The sequence below is a fragment of the Microtus ochrogaster genome, chromosome 8 (genome assembly GCF_000317375.1).
Source record: "Microtus ochrogaster isolate Prairie Vole_2 chromosome 8, MicOch1.0, whole genome shotgun sequence".
Taxonomy (NCBI): domain Eukaryota; kingdom Metazoa; phylum Chordata; class Mammalia; order Rodentia; family Cricetidae; genus Microtus; species Microtus ochrogaster.
Window position 1 is genome coordinate 15,427,008 of NC_022015.1, and position 11,636 is coordinate 15,438,643.

Genomic DNA, 11,636 nt, shown 5'->3' on the forward strand with positions numbered 1-11,636 from the left:
TGTGTGTGTGTGTGTGTGTGAGAGAGAGAGAGAGAGAGACAGAGACAGAGACAGAGACAGAGACAGAGGGATGTGTGTGTGTGTGTGTGTGTGTGTGTGTGTGTGTATGCAGGGTTCTAAGCTCATTACCTGTATAATTAAAACCACCCAGGAAGTACATAATATTCTTCCCCCCACTTCAGAGACTAGGAGTGAGTGCCACCAGTACTGCTCAACTTTCCCCCTACTAAGCAAGGCTGGACTTCAACCTCTTCCGTCTAAGTCAATGGTTTATCCAGTCCTAGCCTAGGTTCTATGCATTGTCTGTCTGTCTGTCTGCTTTGTGTCCCAGGCCAGTCTCACATACGTGATCTTCCTGCATCAGCCTGCTGCTTCCCCTTTCATTTTTGTTGGGGTCAGTAGAGATCCTTGACTTGATGTCACACAGCTTGTAAGTTAAGGTCATTCTTTGACCCCATCTGACGGATGCTGGTGTGATACCCTTGACTCTTAGAGGACTCTCAGCAGGCTCTCAAACCCCCTTTCCTTCCCTCTGAGTGTATGAATCCTGAAGGAGTCTGCCCAGACTCCGACTAGGGATGAGTATCTAGCTCTTCCTTCCCAACCTGTGCTCACCCAGTGGCAACAGCATCTATGCTACCTAGGACAATGATGACAATGAATCCCCACTTCTGGGACTTCCACTTTTTGCACTAGATGGCAGGACTTTGGGACTTTGCTGAATGTTCTGTAGCTCCAGGATTCAGCTTCTTGCCTGTAAAATGAGAATAATAACAAATAATAACACTTGTCTTTTGAGAGTCAGCCAAGATGAGTGAAAGGGTGGCAGTTATTGTCAGCCAGGCAAAATGTTTACCCCTCCCTGGGCATCAGGACCTCCTGGGGAGCCTTGGAAACCAAGGGTAGCTTGATCCCACCCCTGGGGACTTCATTTCCTTGGCTTTCCTTGTGCCAGGAAAGGGTCCCAAGATCTTGACAACTGAGGTGCATACCCCAAGCCAGAGAGTCAGCCCGAGTCATTCTGAAGGTTGACTCTGGGAACAATGCCTTTCCAAAGCTCCTGCGATGTGAAGTGACAATCAGATCCCTGAAGTTTCCCCTCAGCTTGGAGATCTGAGAACCCTAGGGCAAGGAAACAAAAAGGGTGATGTGCAGTGTGCGCAGTGGCTTCCCTGTGCGCAGATGTCTTTAGCACTCTCGGTGCCCTCTGTGCTGTTGGCACCCTCCTTGTTTTTACAGGTGAAGAGTCCAGTCAATAGAGATTAGTGTTCAAAGCCCTCCTAAGGGGAGGGAACAGATCTGAGCGTGGCCCTAAGCCCCCCCATTCACTGCAGTTCAGAGCTGCTCCTCTGGGGTTTCCATCCTAGGATGGCACCTTCCTCACTGTCTTTTCTTCCTCCAAGGTCATGGATGGGAATGTCATAACTGCAAAGAGAACAGCAGCTGTGTCTGCCATCGCCACGAAGGTAAGGCCAGTGGCTACACTGTGCTGGCAGAGGGGAGGAATGTGGAACATACTGTCTGACTTTGTTCACGACTGGGACTCCGTGTACCAAACATGGGTTATTGCGTGCGCACAGTAATTCACAAAGCTATTGAATGTGTGCCACACAATCCCAAACACCTTCCATGCACAGTTCCCCCGTTCTCCTGTCTCAAAAGCTAAAGTGGAAACTGATTTGACTTTTTAAAAAATTAAATGGCTCTTTAATGTATTATATACTAATTATTAATAAATGTTACTGCATGTTTAACTATTTCATAATTTTTTATTAATTAGGGAATAATTGCTAGTATGTTTAGAGTTTGCTGAAAAAATAATACCCTTCAAAACCCATAGTGTATGTTAGGGAGACGAAATGAAGCGAAGTTAAAAAATACTGGAGTGGAAATGACTTTTTATTTTTTGAAATGAGGCCCTTACTATGTTGTCCATGCTGGACTTGAATATTTAGGCTCAGGTGGTTCACTTGCCTCAGCCTCCCCCATAGCTAGGTCGACAGGTACACACCGCTGTTTCTGAGTAAAAAGATGATGCTCCAAGCAATTCAGAAGTGACCTCCCTGGCAGGGTGTCATTTGAGAGAGGACTGAAGTCAGTGAGTGAGGCACTGCAGGACCACAGCAGGCAGAAGGTCAAGCAAATGTGATAGTGACACCCCCATGAGAAAGGGGGAGGGTTTGTGGAGGGTATCGCTTTAAAAACAGAAGTTTAGACTAGGATGTTAATCTGGGAGGACAGTGTACAGCTACAGTCCCAGCAGTTGGGCATGAGGCAGGAGGATTGCCACAAGGACAACCTGGACTACATAATGAGACCATATTTCAAAAGGCTGTAGAGGAAAATGGGATTCTGGGGGAATAATTGTAATCTGGATTTTTTTTTCATTAATTTAAGAAGGATGAGGGTGTGGGATGCTGGTTTTCCTATGCATAGCAGAAGTGCCATGACCCAGGAGAGCGCTGGCATGGCAGATCAGGTGTTTAGATTATTTAGAAACAACACCTAAGGTTGGCCTCTGTTTACCACGGGCATGTGCACACATGCACACACACACACACACACACACACACACACACACTAGGAGTGTTCATCCCATAGGGTTTTTGTCCAGACCAAATGAGATCAGGAGACTTGAGCACTGGCACACAGTAGGCACTCGGTGAAGGCTCCCGTCTTCCTGCCCCTCTCTACAGAGGGTAAATGGAAACAGTGGCATCTCCATGGTGTCCACCAGCTTTTGAGGGTGGCTGAAGCCTCAAACACCTGATGTTCTCACCCGCTGACCTTTGCTACTCTGTTTCCTCTCAGTTTTTGAAACCCCGAGACAGCGAGGTGCTGTGCATCCTTGGGGCTGGGGTCCAGGCATATAGTCATTATGAGATCTTCACAGAACAGTTCTCCTTCAAGGAGGTGAGTAAGGATGGAGCTTGGGGAGGGGGGAAGATGGGACAGGGGTCCTCTAGGTACCACCCAACATGGGCAAACAGTGGGTGAGTCCAATGTAGATCACCCTCACCTTTACGTCTTCCCCACGCAGCCTGAGCACCTCTTTTCAGGCTCGTGGCTCACAGGACCCACACCTGGGAGTGCCACCAGCCACCCAAGTGATTCTCTGACACCTCGGGGATCAGCTGCACTTCCAGCCCCACCCTGTGCTTCTCTTACTGGGAGGCTTTAAGAATTTCGGGCTGTGAATTGAGAATCAGGGCAAGGCCTGGTGAGCACAGCCGCCTTCCACTGCCATCCGCAGATCTTGCCACCTTCCCCCTGCTGCCCTGCCATGGCCTTGCTTCTCAGGAAATGTTTAATGATGCATTTTTTCCATTTTAATGTATGCCTGTGAGAGAGGTGGAAGCAATGCAAAGTATGCATTTTATGATAAAAATAATACTGCTGTCTTGAGAAATAAAGACTGAGAAGAAGAAGAAAAAAGAAAAAGCCATTTAGCTGTTTTCACAGACAGGCAAGTAGCTTCTGGGCTGCTCTCACCCACACCTTACAGGAGCTTTAACCTTGTAGGCTGCACACAGTTATGTATCCTGTGCTTTCATCAATGGTTCCCACATCACTGCTGCAGATTATCTAAGTTTTGTGTAATATTTGTACCATTTCCTATCAGAAAAGATGGCACAGCTGGCCAGTGACTTACCACTGGGTATGTTGACCCCTTTGCCTGGCTTGATGAGCTTACATGTAAAGCTTGTTTTTCTATTTACCATGCCTCCCGATGAGAGAGAGTCTTTGGACCTTATTTTTAGTTAAAGGCTCTCAGTCTCTGAGCCAAACATCGAATGTTAGTAAACTCACAAGAGCTCAGCTCTCAAGGTTGCCAGCCCCTGTCAACCTCCACCCTAGCACCTTACAGGATTTCATGACTTTGACAATTTTTCTTTTTATCAGCTACACCATTCACCTAAAAATGTTTGCTTTTCAATCCTCCTCTGTACTTCATTGATGGAGTTCTTCCATGACAAAGCTGTCTTTTTGTGAGTCCTGTATCTGCGGAAACCTTGACCCAGACCTCCAAATTCAGACTAAGTTCCACACTGTCTTTGCCCAGTTGTCATTTCCATCTCACAGATGTGGGCTGAGGCTGAATGAGGGAAAAATCATTGCAGGAATAATATAAAGTAAAGAAGGAGTTGTCTTGCATGCCAAGCCTGCGTGGTTCCAGACCCTTCCCTGTAATCATTAAGCCATCAAAGCAGTGTCCTGCCCTGAAACTGGAAAGTGTCCACTTTTTCTAAAGGAGAGGCCGTTTCCATTTGGCTGAGCAGATACCTGTTCGGATTAATGCTGTGACCTTGATGAAATGTTCATTCTTTAAGACACCGCTGTCACCATCTCAGAGCAGTGTGGGCTGGCGTGGCATTAGCAGTGAAGAAACACACCAGTGTCCCTTTCTGTTACCCACTCTAAGGTGAGAATGTGGAACCGCACTAGGGAAAATGCAGAGAAGTTTGCAAGCACAGTGCAAGGAGATGTTCGGGTCTGTTCATCGGTGCAGGAGGCTGTGACTGGTGCTGATGTCATCATCACGGTCACCATGGCAACAGAGCCCATTTTATTTGGTGAATGGGTGAAGCCTGGAGCTCACATCAATGGTGAGTAGAGAGGCTTCATGCTCGCAGACTGGGTCCAAAGTGCTTTCTCCATCATACAGAATGCCCAAATACTTTGGTTTGATTTTTTTTTTTCTTGGAGTCAGGGTCTCGCTATACATCTTGACTAACTTTAAACTTGATATCCTCCTGCCCCAGCCTTCTGAGTGCTTAGATTATAGGTGTTTATCCCCATTCCTCTCTGTACCTGCTTTTTTAAGGGTATCAGAAATGAATGAGCCCACCCCGAAGTGCAGGCAGGAAGATGGAGAATTGAAGGCTAGCCTGGGCTACTTACAGAGAACCTGTTTCAAAAAGCCAAAGGCCTGAAAAACTGTGTTTCAAAATGTGAAAAGAAAATTAAATGTAAAACTGGCAAATGTTTCACCAATTAATGTCTTGTGGGATGGAATATTGCCACAAATGGTCAGCTACAACTTCATTCTTTAATGTGACAACTTTCAAGTCTTGGGGACAAACAGTGTTTCATTTTGCTGTGTTTGGAATGGTTTTTTGAGACCAAGTTCCTCTGTGTGGGCCTTGAACTTGTGACCTTCCCTCCTGTGCCTCCCAGGACGTGCATGACAGGCCTGCTTCACCGCTCTGGCCTGAATAGTTTGTTTTTAACATGTTGAACTATAAACAGTTTCCAAAAATAATTACAGCTCAGAAAGGATTTAATATGACATATGGGTGCTTTTAATCTATGGAACAGGAGGTGGGGTGAGGATTCTCAACTTAAGGACACTTGGGGCCTCTGAAGATCTTCAAATAACCTTAGAGATCATTGTAAGAAATGGGCTATATAAAATGCTTAGCGATCGTAGATGCTGTCCTGAATTCTGTGCATGAGTACCCATAAATGTTTGTAGTTTATGTATGTGTGTGGGCTGATACTGGATGTCTTCCATCTTGTTTTTGAGGTAGGTCTCTCACAGCATCCGACACTCACTAGTTAGCTAGATTGCTGGCTGGAGAACTCCAGGAACCACCTGTTTCTGTCTACTGCCCACCCATCCCACAATGTCACAGATATGCATAGCCATGACCCCAGTTTTTACTTGGATGTTGGGTACATAATTCCATAACAAGTACTTTACTGTTTGATATATCTCCACAACCCTCTCTGATACATAATTTATATGTATATATAATACACATATGTTAATATATGTAATGTATATATGTTATATATAGTCACTTACCCCTTACAACAACCTTTTAAGATAAGAAACGATAGTTATTATAACCCCTAGTTTATAGGAGGATAAGCCAAGGCAAGGAGACATTAAGTAACTTTCAAGAGTCAGAGATTCTTGGAGGCAAAGTTGGGTTTGAACTGAGGTAGGCTGTCCTCAGAGCCCAGACTTCTGAATAGCACTTAACATTATCTTCCAATGAGAAGTCTGGCTTCAATTGCCTGGCAGACAAGCGGCCAAGGATTGAGGATAGTAGCAGTGCTCTGCCATGAAATGACAAGAGCATGCTGTCATCTCAGAAGCTGAGAGCGCCGCACACATAGGTGGATGAGCAGGCAGGAGTCAAACCAAGAGATTCTGTGTCCATTCATAAGTGTTTAGTGCCTCTACTCCACACACCAGCCATGGTTCGAGCTGCTGGGGGATGCCACAGTAAACAGAGCATCCGAGGTCAAGGCTTTTCTCTTGGCTTTATTCTGCTTGTGAGGAGCCTGCGCAGCAAAGAGGACACTGGAAGAGCCTGGCAGTGGAAGCAGAAGGGGGAAGCTGAGGCAGATCCTTCTGATCTACTTACTGGAAGAGCCGCCTGGGGAGGTGACTTGAGGTTGTAACCCAAATGATAAGAAAGAGCAAGTCACGTCAAAGGCTAAAGACAGGGTGCTCCAACCAGACAGAAGATTACAAGCAAGGCCCTGAGGGGAGTGAACACAACAATTAGAAGACTAGGTCAAACTGAAGTCAAGGTCTCGGTCTGCAGGAAAATGATGCCAGGATATAGGTCCATCCAAGAGATGGCTTAGTTGGCAGGTAAAAGGTGGGTCTAGGTGTGTCTCTTGGGATCAAAACTGTCTGGAAGGACTTGAGACATCCAGAGGGACAGGTCTTGATGAAATGTATTCCCCAGGGCAGAACTAAAGCTGCAGCTGACTGATTTTATTCTGTTTTTCAAACTTAATACTAAACAGTGAGAATCCGCTCAAGGCTAGGCTGGTGTTCTGCTTAAAGTCTCAAAACGATGAAATCTGTGTTCGCAGGGCTATAACCTCATCTAGTCTCAAAGGTGCTTTTCCAGGCTGGTGTGGTAACAGGATTCAGTCCCACATGCTAGAGACAGAGGACCTAGGTTACTCTCAGTTCCTAAGGACCTTCCACCACCACCAAAACCAGCTATAATGAGTCCTTTATACTCATTCTCTGTCTGTCTATCATATATCTATCTAATATCTAGCTAGCTAGCTATTTCTATATCTATATATTTCTTGAAGGGGATGGCCTGATATAGAGTCAAGATACTTCTTTTTGCGTTCCCTTGACCTAAGGAGAAAATGTCTTTATCTTTTCACTTAGCCTCAAATACACTTCATTAAAGTCCTGGTAATAACAGTGGAACTCCAAGGACAGATTCTAGTTGTTTATAGCCCTGCTAAAGGGCAGGCCTGGCTCTAATCTCCCCCATAGCACACTTCTTTCCTCCTAGGGCCCACATCCCATTCATGCCATCAGCAAGGGTTCCAAGATCTTCACTCTTTCTAGCCCCACTGAAGCAAGGCCAAGTGCCGATCCGGGTCAGACTCATGGCTTGTGGTTTGGAGCATTTACATCCACCAGAGTGGCCTCACATGGCCTTTTGAGAATTCATCCTACTGGAGGCAATGGCTGTCTGTAAAAAGCAGGGACGGGAGTAGCCCCAGACACTGGAAGCTTTTCCCACCACCTTATGATTTCTTTACAAGCTTCATTAGTGAGTACTTTTGTTTTGTAGACTCCCCCTCCTACAGTCTTGAAGATGAGCTCTCTGAAAATCAGAGCTCAGAGTGACAGGAAAGAGAACACACGAGGAAATGGACAACAATTCAAGAAAGCATATAAATGTTGCTTTGGATTTGGCTAAAACTTTATCATATTTTCAAAGACTAGCTTGCTACCCTGGTGCTGGCTCCAGACAGCAGACAGCTTTGCTTGGACTACAGAGAAATCAAGAAATAACGTATGCAAATAGATTTCCTGCTGCTCTTCACACACAGTGGGGATGGAAGGTAGTCTGGTAACAGTAGCTATGCACTCATATGGAATAGCCATTAGCTGGGGCTGGATAAGGACAGACCCCTGGAGAAGAACACACTCACTTCCGTGTGGCCAGGAATGCAACATTTCTAGTCCCTCTTGGCTTTGCTCCTGCTCATTTCCTCCTGACTCCGCAGGCTTTTCGTTGCAGCCTGTGCATTATCCTATGTCCTTGTAACAGGAGGCGCGATACACTGGATTCATTGCCCCAATCTCTGCAAGGGGACAAGGCCAATGACCTAACAGCCAGTTTGTGAGGTGTTTAGTTAGTTTGGGTTTTTTTTTTCTTCCTCCTCTCCGCTCCTCCTTTTGATCCTCCTTATCCTCCTCTTCCTGTTCTTTTAAAAAGTGTGCATGCACACGTGCATGCCACTACACAAACATGGAAGTCAGAGGGCAAGTTCAGCTATCGATTCTGGCTCCCACTTTGTTTGAGAAAGCATCTCTTGTTGTTTACCTATGTGTTCTCCAAGCTAACTGCCCCAGGGGGCTCCAGAGGTTCACCTGTTTCCTTACACAGGCCCACTGGGATTCCAGATGTGCACTATGGCATTCAGCTTTCCGCAGATTCTGGAGATTTCAATTCCGATGGTCACGTGTGCATGATATGTGCTTTACCCACTAGGTCATTTGCCCGTCATCAATCAGTTTTGGTTTTGCTAAGGCAATCTAAAGTCCAGGTTTCCTTTTTATCTCCCCTTTCTGGCGGTACTGTGGGTTGAGTTTCGGGGCTCACACAGGCGGGGTAGGGCAGGGCAGGGCAGGTGCTGTGCCGCTGAACTTTAGTTACAGCCCTCCCCGTTGTCTTTTTGTTATGGCCTTTTTGTGGGCTTAACACTGGGCTCTCTGTTGTGACTACAGAAGAAAACAGTTTCAGGCGAGGAACAGGGATGACTGGGGAGCACACCAACTGATGAGAAGAAGCGGTGGTTCTCTATTGTGTGGTTTCTACAGTTTGCCGTCACTCCCAGCAAGAGGAGGTTCTTGAGTGAAAGCCTAGGGCTCTCTCTGACCCAGATTCACTGATGAGCTGGGTAGCAGGACCCTTCGCTCTTCGCAGCTTCCATGTGTGCCTCTACGAATGGACTTGGACACTGAAGAGTACGTGGGGTCCACGAATAGCACAGACATAGAGAACACAGCATGGACAGTGTTTGCCTGACCCGTAAAGGCTGTGCTGGAGAGATGGCTCAGAGGTTAGGAGTGTGGACTGTCCTTGCAGAGGACCTGAGTTCAGCTCTTTCCATCCATGTTGGGTGGCTCACAACTGCCTAGAAATCCAGTTCTAAAGAACATCTGACCCCTGACCTCCTCGGGCACCTGCACATACACATACCCACACCAGACACACATGTAGATTTAAAATAACGAAATAAATCTTTTCCAAACCTGACTGCTGCTAAGTGACCTGAAATCTTACAAAATGAAGTAGCGTGTGAGGTAGAAAAGAGCTTTGGAGATGGCTCTGCCCTGAAAGGGCTCACGACGAGCAGCAGGGCCTGAGTTTAACCCCCAGGCATGGAGGCATGTGCTTGTAATCTCAGCGCTTGGAAGTAGAAATGGAAAAATCCCTAGGGCTCACTAGCCAGCCAGCTCGCCCTAAGCAGCAAGCTCAGTGAGGGGCAAGGTGGATTAGCCATTTTGTGGAACAATACCCTTAACCTCTGACCTTCAGATGTACCTGCACATATACGCACATGCATCTGCGTGCACACATGCAACTGTACACACACACACAAATAATTTTCAAAAGAATAAAGAAAAAAGGTAGGTGTTCTATTTAACAAGAATTCTGTCTTCTGATTGGGAAGGCCTTGGTCTAGGAAATGAGAAGGAATTCTAATCTAAATATCCCAACTAGCCCTCTGCTCAACTCTATCTATTAATGTACCCTATCTAGGATTTTCCTGGGCTCAGACTCTGTTTTGCTATCCCGTAGCTGTCGGAGCCAGCAGACCTGACTGGCGAGAACTGGATGACGAGCTCATGAAGCAAGCGGTGCTGTATGTGGACTCCCGGGAGGCCGCGCTGAAGGAGTCAGGAGATGTTCTGTTGTCAGGGGTGAGCCTCCTGCGGGCAGGACCATTGGCTGGCCCTGGTCTGGTTCCCAGGGTTTCACTGTCTTCCTCTCTGGACCTTGGTCACCTCACCTTCTGGTGAGGAATACAATCCTAACATCGTGTAGCACTTTTTAATCTTTTTCTAGAAAAACATAGCCATATGGCTGTGACATGTGTCTTCTTGTCCTTCTGCTTGGAGGAAGAGTTGATTTTTTTCCCCCAGTTTGCTGTGCAATAAGGCAGAGGGATGGGAAGTCTGTTGTAGCCTGGAAACCTTTCCGACATGACAGCGCGATAAGATTATGTTTCCCTGACTGCCCATGCCCACTTATAATTGGGATGGGTAAGCAACAAGAGGCTGCCGAAGTTCAAGGTCAGGCAACCGCACATCAGTTTCTTCACGGACAGGGACCTGGCAGGCAGCTACCCAGACACAGTGATCTGTGTCCATGGAATGAAGAACACAGGTGCTGCCCCCCCAAAGGGTTATCAGAGGGCCGAGGCTTCCTAACACCATCCAGTTCACAGATGGTCTTTTTAAAAAGCACTTTTTATTCTCTCCAGTTCAGGAATAGCCTCCACTGACCGCAGAAGCCAGCCCTGCATGGGCTGGTGCCTCAGTCCTAGGTAGCATGCATTTGTTTCACAGGCTGACATCTTCGCTGAGCTCGGAGAAGTGGTGTCAGGAGCGAAGCCTGCACTCTGTGAGAAGACCACGGTGTTCAAGTCTTTGGGTAAGCCCCACAAACTGCTCCCTGGGCACAAATCCAACCAGAGCACAAGGCAGTGAAAGGAGAAGTGAATGGGTTACCAAGCTCGGTGGGTGAGTGGTTAGGACACCGTTGCAAAGTCCGTCATTTGGATCAATCATTTACATATTTGGGTGGTGCGGTTTAGCCTATGAACTCTGGCCTCGGGCAGTCAAGGATCAGATTCCTTCTATATCACAAGCTGGCTATGTGACCTTAGGCAAGTGACCTAACGTCTCGGAGCCATTTGCATCTGTCACCTTGAGTTCTTATGACATCAGTGAGCTATATTAGAAAAAAAATTTGTACAGAGCCAGTGTTGAACTGATTTACTGGGTTAGACATAAATTAATTCAGAAGTCCATATCCGTCAAAGGAAGAGAGCAGGGAGCAGAACTGTTAACAGCTAACCAGAAGTGACAGAGACCTGACCTAAGGGAGACCGAGATAGGGAGTATACAGCCTGGGACCCTTCATTTCCCCTCCCCTCCCAAATGATGCCAATGATGGGCAAGCATGAGGAGTTCCAAACTGTACAGACCAGTGTGAATGGAGTCGCAATGAAGGAAGGGTGGACTCACAGGGGAAAGGCTGCCATTGGATAAACTCTCTCATTCTGCCACATTTAAATAAATAGATGTTTATGGTAACTGGAGTAATAATCAGCCATTACACTAAAAATTTTTAATTATAAATGGTTAGTAAATGGATACTACTGGGACCCCTCAAAAGTGCTTACTGCCTGCCCAACATCTTCCATACTTCCTCATCCTGAGCAGCAGAAACTTTAACGTTCACTGCAGTTTTAAGAGTACTCTGGATGGTTGGGCATGGCGGCTCACACCTTTAATTCCAACACTAGGGAGGTAGAGGCAGGCAGATCTCTGTAAGCTCAAAACTAGTCTGATCTACATAGCAAATCCCAGTACATCCAGCACTATACAAAGAGACCCTATCTCA

At 46.6% G+C, this 11,636-nt stretch overlaps 1 protein-coding gene across 1 annotated transcript in view; it reads left to right on the top strand.

The window, feature by feature from the left end:
• Crym (crystallin mu) overlaps positions 1-11,636 on the top strand; it is a 15,656-nt gene that overhangs the window by 1,486 nt on the left and 2,534 nt on the right. The window contains exons 3-7 of the mRNA XM_005351157.2: positions 1,404-1,466; positions 2,812-2,913; positions 4,424-4,607; positions 9,807-9,928; positions 10,577-10,661. Coding sequence (XP_005351214.1) covers positions 1,404-1,466; positions 2,812-2,913; positions 4,424-4,607; positions 9,807-9,928; positions 10,577-10,661 — 556 coding nt within the window. The remainder of the gene's footprint in view (positions 1-1,403; positions 1,467-2,811; positions 2,914-4,423; positions 4,608-9,806; positions 9,929-10,576; positions 10,662-11,636) is intronic.